The sequence below is a fragment of the Girardinichthys multiradiatus genome, chromosome 8, assembly GCF_021462225.1.
Source record: "Girardinichthys multiradiatus isolate DD_20200921_A chromosome 8, DD_fGirMul_XY1, whole genome shotgun sequence".
In the NCBI taxonomy this organism is placed as follows: Eukaryota; Metazoa; Chordata; class Actinopteri; order Cyprinodontiformes; family Goodeidae; genus Girardinichthys; species Girardinichthys multiradiatus.
In genome coordinates, this window is record NC_061801.1 from 30,737,117 (window position 1) to 30,759,456 (window position 22,340).

The following is a 22,340-nucleotide window of genomic DNA, read 5'->3' on the forward strand; positions in this document are numbered from 1 at the left end:
GTGTTTTTGGGATCATTATGCTATTGAAACATGGTTTTGGAAGAGCAAACATGTTTCAACCATCTTGCTGCCGATTTGAGAGGAAGTTTAAACCTTTTTTTATCATATTATGTTTTTTATTCTACTTTGAGCAATGCACCACTGGCACTACAACAGCCCCACAGCATGATGCTGCCACAACCATGACAATTGGTAAAGTGTTCTTAGTATTTAAGTTTAAATTTTTTTAAAGTCGCTTTAACATAGAGCTCACAGGACCATAACATGATTAAATAAACACGAGTAAAATAATAAAAATGGGACTGGTCAGAACATCTGTATTAAGTCCAGTAGTCTAATGTCAGTCTTTGGTTGCCTTGTTTTTTAGAGATGGTACAAATCACCAAGGTATACATTAACAATCAGACTAGACAGAGACTTGAATTCAGCTTGATTAGTTACACTTAACCGGACATTAGTGGGGGTGGATGTATATATTTGAGCCTGTATGTCTAATTTTAACCCACTTTTGGATTAGAGAAAATCTTTTGTACACCATCAGAACTGACCTAGGCACCATTAAAGGACTGAAAACATTGTTTTTGCAACATTCATTTTTTTCTGAATGTAACCTTGAAATTGCAACATGTTTTTGTATTTTTAATGACAGGCACTAATTGTTTAAACTATCATCCTGTCATGCTTTGTGCCATTCTGGAGGAATCCTACATTTAGTTTTCAGAACAACTCTGATCAAATTGTATGGTTTTTTTGTTTTTCTAAGAATGTTTCTGTCTTGGTATAGGTAAGGGCTGCATTTTCTTTTTTTCCAACTTGGAGACTTCGATCTATTCCGCCTCACTGTCGCAGCCTAGCACAGCTTTCAGGTTCAGTCTGTAGTGACAGAAGCTCATATCGAGTCATAAATTAGCAAGATTGCTCTTCCAAAACCAACAGGTTGCCCTCGGACTCAGACTGATAAACTCAGTTAGGTAGAAATGTGAAATAAAATCTGTAAGTAAAGGGCTTGTTTAAGAGTGGCTTTATCACTTTGCAATATAAAAAAAGAAACACTTTTTTTTTTACCCTCCACTTTTTCAATTTTCAAACTATTTTTTTTACCAACATTTTTATTTGTCATATTTAGGTAGATAATTAATCCTGTTTACCCTTATCAGGTTATGACGGAGGACAAGCACATGTTTACTGGGAAATGGCTAGACACCTCTGGAGCTAATTATGGATGTTTATCAGTTGCTGGAGTGAATCCTGAGTAAATTAACATTCTGCGATCAAGCAGCACGATTTTCAGCACAACCTCAAGCAGCTCCTGTCTATGAAAAAGGTAAAGGAGAATGTGACTCTAGAGATGCTCATTTAATCAATTATGCACAGCAGATAATCTTTGATGACCTCTGGAAGCTGTTTATTCTACCAGCAGACATGCTTTCACTAACAGAGACCCTCTTTAGAACTGGCTGAACCAGATAAATGTAGACATCGCTGAAGTCTAATCCATGCAAGTTTATCCACTCTACTGTCCGCTTGACCGCAAAGCCTGTGTGACATCATTTTCATAATGTTTAACGGCCTCCTAGAGATCTATGCGGAAATATACGTGTAGCCCAAATTATTGTCAATGTCACAGAGACAACAGTTCTCTTGGTCAGAAGGTGGAGCCAAAACCACAGCAGATGAAGGCAACAACAAGTCAGATTATGAGCAGAAGAAGAAAACGAACAGCGACGTTTGTTTTAAGGAACATCTGCTGTTTTCCCAGTTGAGACAATTATTTATTTCTCAGGGACACTGGTGGTACTTGAATTTCTCCCTTTGTATATTACCTGAATTTCTCAATATTGGTAAACACCTATATGTTAAAATAAGCTAGAAAAACAGGTTGTCGCAGGGTGTCCTAATTTTTTCACAACTGTATTTGTTTTGCATAGACATTACATAAAAATGTTTCAAGTGTTTAAGTATCTACAGTTACTTTTTTCGTAATTTCTGCCATCATAGGGAGCTTGGAGCTGTTACACAACAAGCATATTTTAAAACGGTGCCTTTTCCTAAATTTTCCTAAATTTTGGCATCCAGTATTTATTAGGTAAATGCAAAGCTTTTTTTCAAATCATTGAAAAGTAAAAACCAAGTTTGTTGATAGTAGTTGGGAAACAAGTCTTGATAGCTACTTATGCTGTTGTTCCATTTACTTCCAAAGGCAGAACTTAGATTTGTGAATTAAATTCTTTGCTACTTGTTTTGCTCAATGATCAGGCTAATTACTACTAGCAAGAAAGGGCAACAATGATGTGTGTCTCAGCTTGTTTTGCATTCAAACATTGTAGCATCACACTCCCTAACAGAGGTTGTACAGTACTTTAAATGGCGAGTGAGTGAATGGTCAGTATATCCAAGGCAGCCATATTGGAATTTGAGCCGTTGGTTGATAGGGAAGCTCTACCTTAGCCACTTGGACCCCAGACCCTGTTTACATAGCAAAGTTTTCTGGTAAAAACACAAAAGTTCAGTTGCGTTTTTACTGTTTGTTTACTCAACAATGGCACACGTTTTCTCTGAAAGTGGCACAATTTGAGAATGGGTTTCAGAGTATAACGTCCATGTCGCCGTTGTCGTGTAGATGGGAAAAAATTTATCATTCTTATGCGAAGCCTTGGCTCAAGCGCAGTATCACTTCAATTAGTAGAAACTAATGGCACTGCGTAACAGCTGCTGACCAATTTAAAGCCCACAGAAGACAAAGATGGCAACTTTAGCAATGGCGGATTGCAGAGTACGTATTTGTCTTTTATTCTAATGACGGTTCTCCAACAAGGTGCTCATTTTCTCCCCCGTTTTGTAAGCAGGAAGCGTTTGCCCGTTCTTGAGTTTCAGAGAAGCTACCGCCTGCTAGTGATATGGCGGGGGAATTGCACCATCTTCACGTCTCTACTGTTGCTGTGTGAACGGAGACGTTTTTATTGTCGTGTAGATCTGTTTACAGAAACAAAAAAAAATACTGTTTTCATGTCGTGTAAACAGGTCCTAAATGTTCTGACAAAAATAAACCGACTCTACACTTTTTGTTTTCTTGCTCCTAATGCTTCCCCCATGGGTTCTTCATTTGCCCCTTGGCACTTCGTACCTTTGCCATTTTGGTTGTTTCATGCTCAACTTTTTCTAGCAACAAAATGACGCCACATACCACAGAATGTTTCGTACTATCTTGGAAATAATTCATTCCAATGAGTGGGATGTTTTTCTTTTTAAGACATCACATGTGGGTTTAGCCTCCACCTCTTTGAAGGATGTGGAGGCTTGCATCTTTTGAGTAACATTACCAATAAGAACGTACTTTCAAAGTAAAATATGCCAAAATATTGTAACAAAATATTTTTTCTATTTTAAGAGTTTACACTTTTTTGTGATTGTTAAGGGGCAAAATCTAAACTGTACATTTGTTTAATTGATATACCTTGATGAATTATCACATTAAGGTATACCAAGGTTTTAAAAAGTTATGGTTTCCAAATGTCATAACTTCACTACAGATTAAGGCTGCCTTGCTAGGTTCCAGAGAAAATGTCAAGAGTGACTGGAGTAACACAGTGCTAAACCCCCTAACCCATTTTGCTGTATACTGCCGGTCACCTGGTTAAAAGGACTAATTCAGCTGTTTGGAAATATTTCCAATTGGGAAAAACGGTCGCAAGCATTAGAAATAAATTTTGGGGTGCACCGATCGATCAGCGGGCCAATTGCACTTCCCCAATTTCCTTAATTTTGGGTGATCTGTGATTGGCTGATGCTTAAATGTAAAACTGAACCTATCCACCGATCTTATCTATTTGTCTAACATGTGCAAGTTTTGTTTCTTTTTAAAACATGAAAAATGAAAGACTAAAGGATCTGCAATGCTCTAAACTTTTCATTTATATTTGAGATCACCACCTCATGTGCAGTTGGAACAGGTTTGTATGATTTTTTTGGTTATTATTCAATGTTTTCAATAAAATACAATTGGAACACTGAAGATGTATTGTAATCTTGTAAGACCTGACAGTGTCAGCCATAAAAAAAAATTGGCATTGGCCAAAATCGGAATCGGCAGGTCAGGCTTTTTAAAAATCCGTGATCAGCCAGAAAACTGCAATCGGTGCACACTTAATACTTTGATAACCAACGAGTGAGCTCTGTGTTATTCTGTTATACCATGATACTGGTATTCTTACTCAAAGGTATCATCAAGACTCATACTTTTCATAGTAAACTTCTTCAAAAATAAAAATACAATTAGCCTGTAGCCCCTGTTTAGGGTACACAGAGGTGAGTGAACACAGTACAAGTGTTCTTACTGTTATGTCAAAGGTTTGTTCCAACATGTTTCTTTGTCTAGTCACTTTTCTGTTAATATGGAAGTGGTTTGACTGTTGGTAAATTAAAATAATTTCCAAGTACTGTCTGGTGCTGGTTTTCAGGTATGTGTCTACAGCTCGAGTTCATTCCAAGTCCAACAGCTAGGGCACTAACAGCCTGAACTATCCCTGTAGCAAACTGTGGATAAGTAATTGGGGAAAAAAAAACAAAGTAATGATGTGAGAAGTCTCAGGGGAGCCAACATTGGATCATCGCAGGAACTTTCCTCTACATCAGTCTGCTCTGTCACTGTTGATTGATCTTTTTCTGGCCAGAAAGCAGTGATTAGGAAACTTTCATCAGGTTGCGTCTGCCCTTGAACAGTCCCTCTTGGATCCAGTGATCTCTTAGATGTTATTTTTTTCTCTCCTCATCAGCTAATGTGCTGTTTAATGAGCTTGCTACTACAGCAGGCGTTCCCTTCCTTTTTCATCTTTTCATCAGCAACAGAGTGGCCTCAGCCACGGCATCTGATCTCACTGTCTATGACACTTTGGCCATTCTTTTCATTTTCTTCCTTGCTGCTGTCTGATAACTTTAATTTATTCCCTTTCAGCACTTGAAATGTTACACTTTGCCTTGTCCTCTGTCAATCTCAGGCAGGCGCACATGGCTCGAAACCCTTGCAGATGAAGTGTCGGATAATCTTCAACTAACCACCCACACACTAAAATGAAGATTACGCTGCCAAACATCACTGCCCAAATGTTATAAAACCAGTAAGAGGATAGATGTTTGTCCAGTAAATTTGAGCCAAAAACGTGGTTTTACTGGGGGAAAAAAACTGCTGAGGTCCTATTACCTATTTGTCATTGGTCGGGGTCAGGTAGTAAATAAGCTCTTGGTGTTCTACTGCTCGATAGTTGGAAAATCCCTTTGATCGTATTGAACTGTTATAGACATAGAGTGCCTTCAGGTATATTTTATGTTACAACAATTTTGTTGTGTTTTACTGGGTTTATATGTGATAGACCAACACAAAGTAGAACATTGTTTTTCACATTAGACCGACCTACTTCATTAGCCTCACTGAAGAAAAAAATTCCCATATCATGATGCTGCCACCATCGTGTTTCACCGTGATGATGGTATGTATTCTCTAACCAGAGCATCTTCTTGAACATGTTTGAAGCGTTGCTCACATGGCTTGTGACAAAATGCAAACATAGTTTCTTTCAACAGTGGCCTACTTCCTGCTACTCTTCCATAAAGCCCAGATTTCTAAATTAATGGTTTCTTTGCCGACAGATTCTCACACTTGAGCTGTGGATCTTTGCAGCTCCTCCAAAGCTAACACAGGCTGCTTTCCAGCTTCTCCGATTAATGCTTTCTTTGCCTGGCCTGCCAGTTTAGGAGGATGACCATGTCTTTGTAGGTTTGCAGTTTTTCCATACTCATCCCATCGTTACATGCTGTGAGATTTCCCACCTGACAAACCTCTGAAGCCTCTGGATTTATATAGTTACACAGAGTTGGACTCAATAATATTTAGATCTGATGACTGTGCACGCCATGGGAGATGTTCAACTTCACTTTCATGTTCATCAAACCAATCTTTCACCAGTCTTGCTGTGTGTATTGATGCATTGTCATCCTGATACACGGCACCACCTTCAGGATACAATGTTCGAACCATTGGATAAACATGGTCCTCAAGAATGGTTCGGTAGTCCTCGGCAGTGACGCGCCCATCTAGCACAAGTATTGGGCCAAGGGAATGCCATGATATGGCAGCCCAAACCATCACTGATCCACCCCCACGCTTCACTCTGGGCATGCAACAGTCTGGGTGGTACGCTTCTTTGGGGCTTCTCCACACCGTAACTCTCCCGGATGTGGGGAAAACAGTAAAGGTGGACTCATCAGAGAACAATACATGTTTCACATTGTCCACAGCCCAAGATTTGCGCTCCTTGCACCATTGAAACCGACGTTTGGCATTGGCATGAATGACCAAAGGTTTGGCTATAGCAGCCCGGCCGTGTATATTGACCCTTTGGAGCTCCCGATGGACAGTTCTGGTGGAAACAGGAGAGTTCAGGTGCACATTTAATTCTGCGGTGATTTGGGCAGCCGTGGTTTTGTGTTTTTTGGATACACTCCGGGTTAGCACCCGAACATCCCTTTCAGACAGCTTCCTCTTACGTACACATTTAATCCTGTTGGATGTGGTTTGTCCTTCTTGGTGGTATGCTGACATTACCCTGGATACCGTGGCTCTTGATACATCACAAAGACTTGCTGTCTTGGTCACAGATGCGCCAGCAAGACGTGCACCAACAATTTGTCCTCTTTTGAACTTTGGTATGTCACCCATAATATTGTGTGCATTTCAATATTTTGAGCAAAACTGTGCTCTTACCCTACTAATTGAACCTTCACACTCTGCTCTTACTGGTGCAATGTGCAATCAATGAAGACTGGCTACCAGGCTGGTCCAATTTAGCCATGAAACTTCCCACACTAAAATGACAGGTGTTTCAGTTTCATTGTCCAACCCCTGTATGTCTTGGAGAAAAATGGGGTTAAACACTGAAAGACAGGGCCAAGTTTATCATCAATAGAAGGTGAGCATATAATACACAATATAATACTTGCCTTTTTTTTTTTTTTTATGAGAGCCTATTTATTATAATAGACTGGCCTAAATATCTGAATGATGAAGCTGATGTTAAACTGACCTTAGCCAGTACATAGACTGTTCTCCTTAGAGAAGGAGGTAGCTTCTATATTCAATTTGTTTAGATGTCAGAGAACTTGATCTTACATCTCATTTAGTTTTTGTTATTAGTAGCCTTTAGCAACTTTTTGATCGGCCCCCCTTTTTTTTAAATTCAGCATTATGTGACATTGGGAAACAGGGGTCCCATTTAGTCTCCTAATTAAAAAGAAAACCTAAACATTTTTTATACACAGTCTTAACAACTCTGGAACGCAAGATGCAAACATGTTCCACCCATTGGGAAATGTTGAAGTTTGACAGCAATAGTTTGAAAAGAGCAATTAATATTCTTTTTTTGTGTGAATTATGAGTGTTCAAATATAAGGAGTGAAAGAAATGTTGGAATGGATATATACTCGGAAGAGAAAGAAGAGCAAAAAGAGTGACAGTCCATTAGCTCCTGTTAATTACCTCTATTGGTATTCAAAGACCAGCTGCTTCTTAGCCCTGAAAATCAATTCCCGTCTCTGGAGCAAGTCAAAACACACACACACAAACACACAGTTCTGTTCTTTTTTCATACTTGTTTTAACACCATCCTCTACTTCTGCTTAATTACCCATCCATGACTCAAGTTCAACTTTTTTGCTCTGGTTGCCAAAAGAAATTAAGTTTACCTAAATTTTTAAAAGTTTCTTTATCACCAAAGTATCATCTTTCTCTGTTAACATTTTCACTTTTTCCTGCACAGATTGACAGTGATGCAAATAATTTTAAGAAATGCTAGTTTTTGTTTACTCTATAGCACAAGGAGACACTTGCAAAAACCCTTAATTTTGAGATGCACTAGCAGATCTGCAGCCTTTTTACAGTTTTTAAGTTACCTCATAGATTGTATTTGTACCTTATATTTACAAAACCATATTGACCCTTGTATCCTTAGTCCTTCATCCTGTTGTTTTTTTGACGTTTTTTTTTTTCCGACTCTGAATTAGGTGACTGATTAAGCAATCTGCCCCTAGTTTGTATTTTCATGAAACAATATTCTCTTGGGTCCTTTGGAAACACCTGAAGCGTTCAGTGAGTGAAAACATTGCAGGCTGAGGGACAATAAAGAAAGACGTTGTTGTTTTGGCTAAAGCTGCTCATTCAAGCTGAACGAATCACAGCAACTGTCACATCAGAGCTGGCATATCTCAACATGTCTGTTCTAAATTGGTATTGGCAATGCAGGACTTCAACTTTTTGCTCTGATCTAAGGGAATAGACTTCAGATGAGGAGGACTTTTTCTCTTGGCAGTCTTTGACGCTAAGCTTTAGACAGACACAAAGAGTCATGGTGTTGCTCAGTATGTGTCAGTATATGCAAGACAATATCAATGTGACATTTTATATAACTCGTATCTACAAACCTGTAAAGGTCCAGGATTCGCTTGGGAATATTGTGCCTAGGAGTGTAACACACACATTTGGCTATATTGCTGCCTTTTTTTAAGGTTCACATACAAAATCAGCCTGGAATAAGTAATCAGATCAGCATGTGTTGTAATGTTTTGTTTCTCTACTAGCTTGGCTATTTCCACCAAAACGTTGACACTCTAATAATTCTATTCCTACATAAAACAAAAAATAATTTTAAATAAATACATTATTAAATAATAATGATTTTGAGTGTTTGAATATGTGTGCAAAGGAAGGAATGTATTTGGCTAGCATTTTTATATGCAATTTTCTTGTTTCATAAGGCACCAGGGAGTGACACACTCCTGCGATAACCTCAAGGTGGCAGTAATGTACTAATTTGTTTGCAAAACGGCCTTAGTTCAGAGAAAGCTCCTTGCTGTCCTTTCTGTTGGCGGAGTTTTCTTTAGCAAAGATTTGGACTCAAAACCGTGGTCAGGAGCAGAGTTTGCGATAAGAAACATGTACTGATATGCAACATAAGCTCCATCAGTGTCAGGACCTTCCCTAAATGCACCTTACTTGCTGTAACATGAGCTCTCTTTAAGAGTTATCTGTTTACTGCTGACCAAAGTAAAAAAAAAAAAATCATATATTACTACTTCTTTTCCTTGATTGAAGCCTACTGAAATCATACTGAACCATGACTGTTAAACCGGGATTTGTACCAAATGTATTTTAAGATACGCACCGTAAGATTTTTGTTTACCGTTATGCCCCTAAAAAAAAATTTGTGTATATGGTTTGCAACTTTGGGCTGCAAGGGCTACACAATTTCAGAAGAGAAATTTAAAATGGTTAAATATTAGGGTTTTGTTTGTTGTTTTTTTTTTTTACTTTGTAGTATATCTGCCAGTATTATTTGATTAGGGTGTGGTCTAATTGCAGTGGTGTGATGGGGCATCTGACTGGTCAAATATTTTTGTCATGCAGCTGGTAAATGATTGGCTCCTTGAATGCCTTAGCCTTATGTGTTGCGATCGAAGGAGCCATTTCTGATCCATTTTTAAATAAATTGTGGAGCCCCAGCCCCTGTGTTTCCATAGGCTTGCGGGAATGGAAGGATAAAGAGAATTCAATAGTCTCTTTGCTTCAAACGTCCATCTCCATCTCAAAGTTGCCCTCAGACAGCTGAGAATCCCAAATGTCTTTCCAATGGTGATGCTAAATAGTATCTACAGCCAGGCTTTATATTCGAAGTTTCTTTGGAAACTTTGTTTAAGTGAAGAAAATGCAAAAATAAACAACTTCAATCAACCCTTTTTTCCTCAAGAATTTACTGTCAGCTTGTCATCATTATCATTTTAGCTTCTGAAAAAGGTTCTAGATGACAGAAACAAACAAAAAATGCTGTCTTCGTGGATATGTTGGCCAGCATGAAATGAACAAGAAAAATGAGTCCTCTGAGTATTTGATGGCTCTCAGACATTTTTGTACGGTATCCCTGTTATCTTGTCACAGCTGGAACATCTACTAATCAAATTTTTTGTTTTACCAGACAGATTTTTTTCTGATCCCTTGGAATCAATTAGGGTTTGTGTCTGCCCTGTGCTGCCTCTCAGACTAACAGAGCTCAACAGAAGCTCTTACTGGTGCTGTGTGACTTGAGGAAAAAGGGAAAAGAAGTATAATATAACTTAATCGTAGCTGCGTTCCTGTATCTCTATGAAGGTTTAGTGCTCCTGCGGCACTGGGATGCGAGGGTCCGACATCAGCAAACACTTCTCTGTTGTAAATAACGTGAAAAATAAATTGTTTCTTTGAGGAGAGGTCCGTAGTGGCCATGCAGCTTTAATGCAGAAGAAAATTAGATTGCACTCTTTCATGAGCGCAGGTGGAAGATGATCTGGTACTGTAGGACGGGTGTCTGGGAGATGGAGAGAATGTCAATGAAAAGAAGGACACAGGGAATTGATGCAAAAAGACGGAACAAAAACAAAGAATGTCATGGGAAGAGGGAAAACCTAAAGGGGGAAAAAGATGAAGATGCCTTCTGGCTTGTGTGACAGATAAAGAGATGAATTGATGCGACTTCCACTGAATGCAAAGAAACTTGAAGAGAATGGATCGCCGAATGGAGCGCATGGAAACCATGTAGACAAAGAGCTGCTGTGAAAGCTCCCTCCTTCTAATGCACAGATTAGTCTCACACCTTTTAGTGTGTATGAGAGAGAGAGAAAGTGAGTTTGTGGAGCTTTCAGCTCCTTATCTGAGACAAACTCATTGATTACCATGACTGCAGTTCGATTGGTTCCCTGTGATGAATGAACCCGAGTCTTAGTTCCCCTGAGACACTCCGTCTCTTTCACAAACCCAGACAGATTTTTCTTTCAGTGTCTTAAAAGGAAAAAAAAAAAAAGGAATGACCTAGCAAAGAGAGGCAAAACAAAAATAATATATATTTTTATATTGTGTGTGTGATGTGCTTCCAGGTTTCACTCACCCCATTTGGGCTCTCTTCCTGGAGCAGAAATTGGCTAGTTTTCCACATCGCTGCACCGCTCCATAACTCAGAGTGAATGATGGTCAGCCACTATGCAAGATGCAAGACTGACGATAAAATAAAAATAAAAGTTCAGTCGACTTCGAAGAAAATCAGGACAGGGACTCGAACGTGTGGGTATAATAGATGTATTGGTATGCATCAGTCATCCTCTTTAAAGACCATGTAGGTTTGAAATTGATTCAAGTGGGATAAAATGGAAATATTGAACTACCATCAAAAACTAGGTACCGTTTGAAGAGAAAAAGTATACTTGCTAAAAATCGTTTTAACAATTCAATCATGTTTTTTTGTTTTTGTCGAGGCTCATTATGTTGAGCTGTCCTGTGTGGTTGGGGAGCTGCTATGAATCAAATGGAGCAAAAACCGCACAGCAGCATCCTGTTTTATTGCGTGACTTTTCATTTGCGTGCATCACTCAGGACAGCTACACTGTGGTCTAATCTTATCCAAGCTCATCTGTCCACAACAAGCTTTGTCTGCATAGTTATTTGTGTGCAAAGGTAAGAGACAATGCTTCAGGGTTATATCCTCATACAAAAGCAAACAAATTTATTTGTAGCTTTAGAGCTCATTGAAACAATGGTTCATTTATCCTGAAAATGGTTCAATTAAAGGCAAGTGTCTAATGTTCACCTGCATGCCTTTCAGTAAGTGATAAAGAATGAACGGATTTGTTGGCAGACTCCAAGAGAGATGTTTAATCCTTACATTATAGTCATGTTTCAAAATGAGTGTTAAACCTTACTTAGTGCCTCTGTTGCTTTCAAGCTTTTCATCAGCCATTAAACCTATTCTTCTGTATGGATTGGTATTGTAAAAATCACACGGAACCTGGACCAGGGAAACCATCAAATTTATTAGGTATACCTGTTCAATTTCTGGTTATCACAAATAGCAAATCAGCCAATCACATGGCTACAACTCAATGCATACAGCTATCTAGATGTGTTTATGTCCTACTGAATTGCAAATGAAGCTTTTGAGGATAAAGAGGATTTTAGAAACTTTGAACATTGCATGGTTGTTGGTGTCAGACGAGCTCTGCCTGACGAGTGTTTGAGAAACTGTGGATCTGCTAGGATTTTCACACATAACCATAACTCAGGTTTACCCAGAATCGTCCAAAAAAAAGAAAGCATTCAGTGTTTGGAGGAAAATCCCTCGTTGATGTTAAGAGTCAGAGGAGAATGAGCGGACTGGTTGGTGATAGTAGAAAAGTAACAGAAGCTCAAATATTCACTCACTATAACAAGGTTATGCAGAATACCACCTCTGAATGGACAACAAGTCGAACCTTAAAGCAGATGAGCTACAGCAGCAGAAGACCACACTGGTTATCACTCCTGTTAGCAAATTCCTGGAAACTGAGGCTGGAGTTTGGACAGGTTAATAAGGTCCGAGTAGAATCATTCACTTTTAGTTAAATTCAGTTTATTTATACAGTTCCAAGTTACAAAAATGTAATCTCAAGCCAATTTGCAAGGCAAATTCAGATGTAGAACCGCATTATGGTCCAAATTCATTTAAAATCAGTCGAGTTTATTCCAGTTATATTGTCCTATTCAGATCCAGTTAAATAACGTGCCTGGTCCCACAACCCCAGATCGTCACACTTTCACCACCATGCTTGAAATTCGCTATGAGGTTCTTCTCGAGAACATTATCTTTCATTTGCATCAATATATTTACACCTGCATTGACCAACCATGTCAAGGTTTAATTCCTCTACAAAGTGTGCTCAATAACAAAAAGCCTAACTTTTACGTAAATGTAAGCATTTTGACACATGCATGTAAGATTTTAGATGGCTTGCGATTTTTTAAAACATGAAATCCAGCAAAATATCCTAGCTAACCTCTGGATGCACTGAACAAAAACAGTTTCTCTAAAGGGATTTGGCTGCTGTACTAAGATGAATCCCACACCCTTGGTTATAGTGGTTACCAGCAGTTGTTGGCCAAAAAAAACCCACGCTATTAATCCAGAGCAGCTCTTCTTGGTGCACTTTTGTGAAGCAATTTATCATATAAGAGGTGAGTGCTGAAACAACAGTCTTTCACAACTTTCAATCCACCTCCCATTTATTTGTCTCCCTCCTGCACTTTGAAGGGTCTCGTTGCACACAGATCCACTTACAACGTGACCTTGCTGCGGCTCCAAGTGGATCGGTCATCTCCTGACTCAAAGCTGGACATTGTGTAACAGCAGAGAAACTGCTTCTAGAATAAGTAATATTTGATTTAAGCACACACACTAACATACACAAGCAGACAGCTGGGCCGTGAGGCGACTTATGGCTCACTTAGGATCATCTGTTCTGGCAGGGCTGCTTAATACACGCACAGAGTATACCGGACCTTTATTGCATGTAAAATAATGAAAAATTAAAACTCAACTTTGCAAATACACATGGAAATACACAGTCAGGCCCTCCAGCACACAACAGTTAGAATTCAAATAATGATCTCTGGTGTCTACAGGAATCTACCAAGGGAATAGTGTACACACACACACTCCACACGGTATCATCATTCAGAAGGTAACTGGCCTGTCCTAGGTTATAGCATGTCCTTTTGTCTTCTGTGAGGAGTCAGCTTCTTGCACACACATAACACTCTCAAATGTGTTTCTCCAGACTCTTAAAACTCAGCTTTATGCAATGTGGAACACCAACTAGCTGCATGTGATTTACCTCTCTTAATGTGATTCATCTAGAATTTAAATAAAAATTTCAAAGTTAGCATATGACTTGTGACTCAGAGTCTTTTATCACAAGGTCTGGTTTTAAAGAAGCCAGATCTTGACTTTTTTGTGTTCATGTTTGTTGATGACCATATAAGTGCGCGACCATATATAGAGGGCTCGAGTCCCAAACCCGGCAACCTTTGCCGATTGTCTCCCCCTCTCTTTGCACCTTTTTCCTGTCTACCTACTATTGAAAAAATGAAAAATAAAAAGGCCTCTAGTGCCACAAAAAAAAAAAAAAGAAAATATATATATATATATATATATATAAAAACTGAACTTGAATTAATGTTAAACCTTTTAAAGAACCTAACTAGCTCTGAATCATCAAAAGTTTCTGCCTTTGTGGTTTCATTGAAAGATTAAAGGAAAAGCAAATCAAACGCTGTCAGGGTTATTATGTAAATTATTGAGAATTCTGTTGGCGACGTCCTCAAGTTGTGGTGCTCACACCGTAGGGGAACCTTATGTCACAATGTCCCCTTTTTTCAGTAATGAAAATGCTACAGTCAGAACAAAGTTTTCGACCTTACACTGCTCTTCATCCGTGTTTTAGTGAGGAAGCCCTGAGTGAAACACAGCAACAGGATCTCTGTCCAATGCCCATCTTTGTTGCTCAGCTAATGTATGCCGCTGACAGAAATGACATTGACTAGGGCAGCACTAAATATCACAAATATAAAAAATAAAATAAAAACCATTTAATAAAATGTATTTATGGGATTTGTGTCACTGTTAGCCTTTAAAGGCAAGAATATTATCTAGAGACTGGTCTAAACAGAAAAGCAAAAAAAAAAAAAAACTCAAAGTATGTTGTAGATGGAAGGGGAAAGAAGGGAAGAGGAGAGCAAGGGAGAAAATGGAAGGATGAAGAAGGCGATACAATACAGCATCAGTCAAGTTTTGAAGTTTTAAATATTAAACAATTTTTGACTGGTTACAAAATGTCAGGGGTGGGCACCCTTCTCAGATTATCTTGTGCTGAGCTCAGACAAGGCTGTCAGCTGCCCTGCAGAAGATGCCGAACGTCACTGAGTGTTGGAAGAACCTTTGAGAAAAAGAACACAAGTTATATTGTCATGCAATATTTATCCACAATTTACCATTAATATTGCCAATCAATCTAGCCACTATTATTATAAAAAAGAAACCATCAGCATTTTATGCCTGATTTCTGTTCCTCTGGCTAGTAAAGTCAAATTTCTCTTCAAGGACTGTAATTAATAGCATTGAAAATACTATTTTAGCCTCTAGTGACATAAAAGGTCACTATTTATTTTTGGAGTAGGGACAATGTCACACTGTGTGTATGAGACAGCAGTCGTTGGAAAAAGACATCCATTCTCCCATTTGCAGTTTCATAGGCATCTTTGGGTTTTCTGTCAAATTAAAGGAAGCTTCAAGAAATGGTAGGTGATCTCAAAAAATAAGTAAAGGATAAGCCGACCTGCCTTGGTTTCAGCCTTGTAAGCAAAAATATGCTAAATTGATTTTATCTTGAAAAAGCACACCACAAAGGGGAAAAAATGTCCCCAAAGTAATAATAATTACAATATAAAAATAATAAATTATAATAATAATTTTTTTTAGGTTTCACTTTTCAGCTTAGACCACAACAAAACATTTCAACAGAAATGTTGCAAAACTATTTACATTTGTTATTAAAACTTGTATCAATAGTAAAATTACTTTCCTATCGATAAAAAAAGACTACCTTATCTTAATTTTAATTGCTTTTCAGAATCAGAATGCAATGCAGTTCTATTCAGTTTATTGATATAACAAATTCACAACACATGTCGTCTCAAGGCACTTTACAAAGTCAATTCTGTCGACTCATACTGATGCCAAGGCAAGTCCATACATTTCAATTGATCATAGTTGCCAGAGAGTGCAATCAAATTTAGTTTATTATTCAAATTGGTTGAAAGTCTTTCTATCTAAGGAAACCCATCAGATTGCATCAAGTAAGACTGTAATGCAGACTATGATTTCCTGAAACTTGAGTTAAAAAGGTTGTATAATCTAAATTTGTTTTGTAAATAAATATATTTGAAGGCAACCTTGTAATTGAGAGAATTGAGAAGTCGAGTTTTCAGCCACCAGCTGTTTAAAAGCCAAGTGTGAAACTACTTAATGTGAATGTAAACATAAGAACACATGAATTGCTTTCGGATTTGTTTTTTTGTATATTTTAGAATTTTCAAGATGAGTTGAATTCGGATGCTCTCTTTGCTTTGTGGTAAACAGTTTTATCTCTAATGAAAGTTGATTAGCAATAAAATTGTGGTGAGGATATACATTTGTGTAGAAAAGTTGAATGTAATTGTTTTGTGTTCAAAGAAAGTGTATCGCTAACAGTGCGGTTGATAATGATTTGCAGAACGAATGTAATTCAGCTTGATGCAAATGCTGTCGGTTTAGTCATGGAAAACTGAATCTGTCTCATTTAAAATGGCTTAGAAGTCAAATTTAGTTTCTTGACCTTTTTCTTGTTCCTTCTTTTCCTCCTTCTCTGTCTCCCCCTTCCCTCTTCCTCCCCCTGATCAGCCCCAGCTTCGTAACACCAATTATACTGTGTCAAATTCATGCATGTCAGCTTTCAGATCCCTAATCATCCCTTCTCTCTTTCATCTGTAATCCTTTGTTCCATCCTCCTACCCCAATTCTTTCACTTGCTGGAAACCTCTCCTCTCTTCTTCGGGCTTCATACAACCCCACCCCTCTGTCTGCTTCACCTACTAAACCCATCAACTTTGTCCTCTTTTCATTTATCTCCAGCATATCATAGTACCTTGTCCTCTTCCTTTGATTTTTAAAAAGAATTCTATTTCTTATTTCAATTTTATGACTCTTCCTGAGACTTAAGCAGGTCTGGGAGCTGAATGTTTTTGAAATGTCATTTTTTCAGTAGAATTAGCAGTGATACGTGTGAAATTGGGAAGCTGTTTTCTTGTAAGTCCTTTGCATAGTTGCTATCCCTTCTTGTCCCTCTCTGGAATATATGAGACTAAAATATGTAATTTTCTTAAGGTAGCTTTATTATTCTGTTTCTCCTAAATATGATGTTCTTACATTTAGTCAATTTCTATACTATTTAAGTTAGATATTGCCGTTTCTTTTACCAAATAAAACAGCAGACGTGTACAGAAACAACTAAATTTCAGAAGAAAATAGGGTAACAGGTGAACCAACGGATATTTATCAGGAGGGATTGGAGATATGGGCTTAAAGGTGTATCACTGTATTTTGTAGTATTTATTGTGATAATGATAAAAGTTGTGCAGACTTTTCTTGGCAATAGGTTGTATGGCTGCGTCTGCACTTCACTGCAGTCAAAGCCCCACAGACAGAAATGTTTCTCATCTATAAACAAACCAGAATACCAGATATATTTAGTGCAGTTCACTAAACAGCTAACAGTATTCTACATTTAATTATGTTTTTAAAGACTTTATTATTATTATTGCTGCTCTCATTGAACCCAAGTATAAAAAAAATGCTAAAAGTAACAATTGTTTTTGGAGTTCACAAACATCATTCTGTACAGTTTATTACTGTCACATTTAGGGCTGAAACAGTTAATCAGCTTAATCATAATTAATCGATTATTGAAATGATCGTCAACTAATTTAGTAATTGAATAATCGATACCTGGAGTATACAGACTTTAAAACATGCCATTTGCTCAAAAACAACCCATCCAGGGCAGTAATTAGGCTGACATTGTACAAAAAAATATATATACATTTTGCATTTAAAATGAAAAACTTTTTTTGTCAGTAAATATGCTCTATCCAGGACTCCTCAGGTGGCATAGTTTTACCTTCACCTGGTTCAAATTCTGTAAAATAAACCTCCTATTTAGCACCTTTTGCTATCCGATTATTGATCGAAAAAATATTTGACAGATTAATCAATTATCAAAATAATCTTTAATTGCAGCCCTAGTCGCGATAAATCAAAGTTCTTATGCGTAAGAAAAAATTTACAATAACGATGCAGGTTTACGAGAACTGTCCATCCCAATCTGCCAGCTCTGATCTATTTAAACAAATGTGCCATAGTTAAATAAAACATTGGGGAAGTAGTTAATTATTATTTAAACAATTAATAAATTGTTAATCTTGATAACCCGAAGGGCTGCACTAATAATTTTAGGTATAAATTCGTGCACCCCTGTATTTCTGACGTCAAAGAAAACTCCAAATCAGAAGCATCAAACAGTCCTGATCACTGCATCTAGTTGAGCACAACAGTTCATGATGTTGTGTTTACATTTGACATGGAAGTAGGTTGGACGAATCTTGACATGGGTTGGCAAACAGGTGAATTGACCCGTTCCATTCTTTACCATGGAAATTTCGGCTTTGTTTTTTTTAGTAACTTTTATTTTATTTTATAAATAGGTACATTTTCAAGATAACATACATTTTGTATGTATCCAATCTAATAATTCCCTTTTTACACAAAACAATATAGAATACAGTTATAAGACAAAAATAAATTTTTCCCTACCATCGAATGTCCACAGTGTTGATGTTGAATAGTTTTTTTTTTTTTTTTTTAACAACAGATGAATTAAAAAATGTCATTAATTCTGGAAAAGGCTTAGGTCTCTCCCACCCATGTCCCTGGCAGAAGAGACGCATATGGGAAGGTGTAACTGTTGTGACTGTAGCAGCAGGGAGGCAGGAGATGGAGAGGGAGCCAGGGCGAGGGAGATAGGGGGAGGGGTTTGTTTATTTCCTTTTTTTTTTAATGATAACTGCGCCCCCAGAGTCCACTGAAGAAAAAACAAAGGTAGTCGGATGTAAGGAGATGGAGACAGATGACTGAGAGCAGGGGACAATGGGACGCAGCATGAGCAGTGGCCGAGACTCCCGAAAGCGACGTGTTAAAGAAGGGAGGGACGGACAGACACACGGACACACAGAGGCAGTGCGCGTGCCGGTCCGCCGCTCGTGGCCCAAACAATGAATGTGCTGTGGTCGCTGCCGGCAACACATCGTAGCCAGAGGGGTGCGCACTGAGTGAGAATGGCAGAGACAGAGAAGCAGAATGGGGGGGTTAAATAGAAGTAGGAAAGATGGTGTCTTCCCCCTGTAGATAGCGTGTGCCTTTTCATACATGTTTGTTCTGTTGGGTTGATCATGTGTGTCTCTGTGTGGCTGATGTGCATTAGTGGGAAACTGTCTGACACCATGATCTTCTGTAACCATTTAGGTGAATACAAGAAGGATGAGATGCTGGAAGCGGCAAGGTGAGTACCAGACTCTGCATGCTCTTTGTTTTCATTTTGCTCCTCTCTTCTCCTCCTTTCAAACCATTTTATGCTCTTTTCTACTTTATTGTATCCTTACATCTTTGTTTTCTCCTCCTTTTTTTAATCATGTTAATATTTCTTTTGTTTTGCATGTTTTTCTATTTTCTTCTGTAAAGCTTTCAACCTTGTTTTTATCCTAATCTCCATCCCTCTTTAATCCATCTCAGCTTCCTTAGTCTTCATTTCCTGTTTTTCTCTTTTTTTCCTTCTTTGATAATATTTTTCTCCACCTCATTGCAAGCACACATACTTAGGCACTCAGCTCCCACACCAGTCCTGTATTTTCAGATCCAGAGAGCCCAGTACTTGTGGGCCCATGACACTCATGTGTTTTTGAGGCATGTAATGGTTACAGGCAGTTCATGTGGGCTGTGTTTTTTTTTTTTGCCCGGCTCTCAAATTTGGTAGTGGAACACAGCCGGATTTGGGAATGTGTGTGGGTGGCGGAGAGCTTGATGCCTCAGCAGAACCCCCCTTCCCTCCTCCACTCCACTCCATATATTTAAGCCTAACACACCAACATATCAAGAAGCACCTAGTTTAGTATAGAGGTACCCCAGTGTATTAGGGGTCAGAGGGTTGTTTATGTGTAAACCCAGCATGTCCGTCTCACAGCTGAGCCTGTATCTGCCTTATCACCCTGTCATAAGGAGGAATTTCCTCTTTTATTTTATGGTCAGTCAGTCAGTTAACTCCCACGTTTGGCCTACAGAATGTAGTTGTTCCTCTAGTTTATTTATACATCTCTTTATGGCCCGGATAGAGCTTTTGTTTCTGTTTGTACAAAACTATGCATAGCATGCATGGAAGGAAGCCAGTGCCTTCCTTCCATGCATGCTACAGCTTTACACATAAATATTAAAAGGATTGGTGATGTTTTTCTTAGTAAAATTATTCAATAAAGCCTCATTGTTACATCTAAATGTAAAGTAATATCCAGTTATTCATCTTTTCAAGTCATTACCTAAGAGCTTAGGTGATTTAAAAGACTTTATTAAGATGAAAGTTAGAGGTAAGAATGTAAGCTCATTTTCTTGAGACTGAGCAGCCTGAGCCTTATGTTGCTGGTGCTACATAGGAACATCCATAATCAGTACAGTAACATGTATTTCTTTTATTGTTTCTGTAATCTCAACTCATATTTACAAGAAATGTGTGGCAATTGGTCAGGGTACTTGATTGTATTTGTGTAATAACATGTTTTTTTTTCAATCTAATGAAATAAAACTAAACAGTCTTGCATCTATCAATAATCTGAAGGAGAATATGTTTAACAAGTGAAGCATCTTTTTGCAATCCTTATAGAAAAGAATGAGATTTATACAGTACAGACCAAAAGTTTGGACACACCCTCTCATTCAAAGAGTTTTCTTTATTTTCATGACTATGAATATTGTAGCTTCACACTGAAGGCATCAAAACTATAAATTAACACATGTGGAATTATATACTGAACAAAAAAATGTGAAACAACTGAAAATATGTCTTCTGGGTTCTGGGTTCTTCAAAGTAGCCACCTTTTGCTTTGATTACTGCTCCACACACTCTTGACATTCTGTTGATGAGCTTCAAGAGGTAGTCACCTGAAATGGTTTTCCAACAGTCTTGAAGGAGTTCCCAGAGATGCTTAGCACTTGTTGGCCCTTTTGCCTTCACTCTGCGGTCCAGCTCACCCTAAACCATCTCGAAAATAAATGATGGTCCAACTAAACGCAAACCGAACGGAATAGCATGCCGCTGCAAGATGCTGTGGTAGCCATGCTGGTTTCGGTATGCCTTCAATTTTGAATAAATCCTCAACAGTGTCACCAGCAAAGCACCCCCACACCATCACACCTCCTCCCCCATGCTTCACGGTGGGAACCAGGCATGTAGAGTCCATCTGTTCACCTCTTCTGCGCCGCACAAAGACACGGTGGTTGGAACCAAAGATCTCAAACTTGGAATCATCAGACCAAAGCACAGATTTCCACTGGTCTAATGTCCATTCCTTGTGTTCTTTAGCCCAAACAAGTCTCTTCTGCTTGTTGCCTGTCCTCAGCAGTGGTTTCCTAGCAGCTATTTTACCATGAAGGCCTGATTCGCAGTCTCCTCTTAACAGTTGTTCTAGAGATGTGTCTGCTGCTAGAACTCTGTGTGGCATTGACTTGTTCTCTAATCTGAGCTGCTGTTAACCTGCGATTTCTGAGGCTGGTGACTCGGATGAACTTATCGTCCGCAGCAGAGGTGACTCTTGGTCTTCCTTTCCTGGGGAGGTCCTCATGTGAGCCAGTTTCTTTGTAGCGCTTGATTGTTTTTGCGACTGCACTTGGGGACACTTTCAAAGTTTTCCCAATTGTTCGGACTGACTGACCTTCATTTCTTAAAGTAATGATGGCCACTCGTTTTTTTTTTTACTTCGCTGCTTTTTTCTTGCCATAATACAAATTCTAACAGTCTATTCAGTAGGACTCTCAGCTATGTACTGTATCCACCTCCTGCACAACACAACTGATGGTCCCAACCCCATTTATAAGGCTTGAAAACCCACTTATTAAACCTGACAGGGCACACCTGTGAAGTGAAAACCCTTTCAGGTGACTACCTCTTGAAGCTCATCAACAGAATACCAAGAGTGTGCGGAGCAGTAATCAAAGCAAAAGGTAGCTACTTTGAAGAACCTAGAATATAAGACATACTTCCAGTTGTTTCACACTTTTTTGTTCAGTATATAATTGCACATGTTAATTCATAGTTTTGATGCCTTCAGTGTGAAGCTACAATATTCATAGTCATGAAAATAAAGAAAACTCTTTGAGTGAAAAGGTGTGTCCAAACTTTTGGTCTGTACTGTATATTATAAAATATATTTACTTTACAAATCACAAAATTGGTACTTTAAACTGAATGATAATTTTGCAACTATTCAGCAATTGAGACTAAGTAACCCATTAGTGAGCATCCTGATAATCTTCAATGACTAAAAATAAAACAACATAGACAAACATATAACTAATGACACACTCCAAGAAATTCAGATTAGCTAATTAAAGGTTTGACCTCAAAATTTGGAGTCTCAATGCTTGAACCAACTTTAAAGGAAGGATTTGGAGAGTAAACGAGGAGGAATTAACTCCAAGTTAGCCACCTTTTTTCGATCAGCTTGGCCACCACCACAGCGCAGCAATAAAACTGATAAGAGGGCGCCCTGCTTTGGCTCAAAACCAGACTGTTCTGTTACCTTTCTGTTGGAATTTAATTTGGAC

The 22,340-nt window shown here is 38.4% G+C and overlaps 1 protein-coding gene across 3 annotated transcripts in view; it reads left to right on the forward strand.

The window, feature by feature from the left end:
- Positions 1–22,340, forward strand: part of LOC124872441 (poly [ADP-ribose] polymerase tankyrase-1-like) — a 101,664-nt gene that overhangs the window by 20,473 nt on the left and 58,851 nt on the right. Inside the window, exons 1-2 of one of the 3 annotated variants that reach the window (XM_047372448.1) lie at positions 18,603–18,791; positions 18,996–19,032. In XM_047372448.1, the coding sequence (XP_047228404.1) occupies positions 18,746–18,791; positions 18,996–19,032 (83 nt within the window). In that variant the 5' untranslated portion in view covers positions 18,603–18,745. Of the gene's footprint in view, positions 1–18,602; positions 18,792–18,815; positions 18,850–18,995; positions 19,033–22,340 lie in introns of those variants that run through there. The other 2 variants (XM_047372450.1, XM_047372447.1) reach the window with 2 other exon arrangements.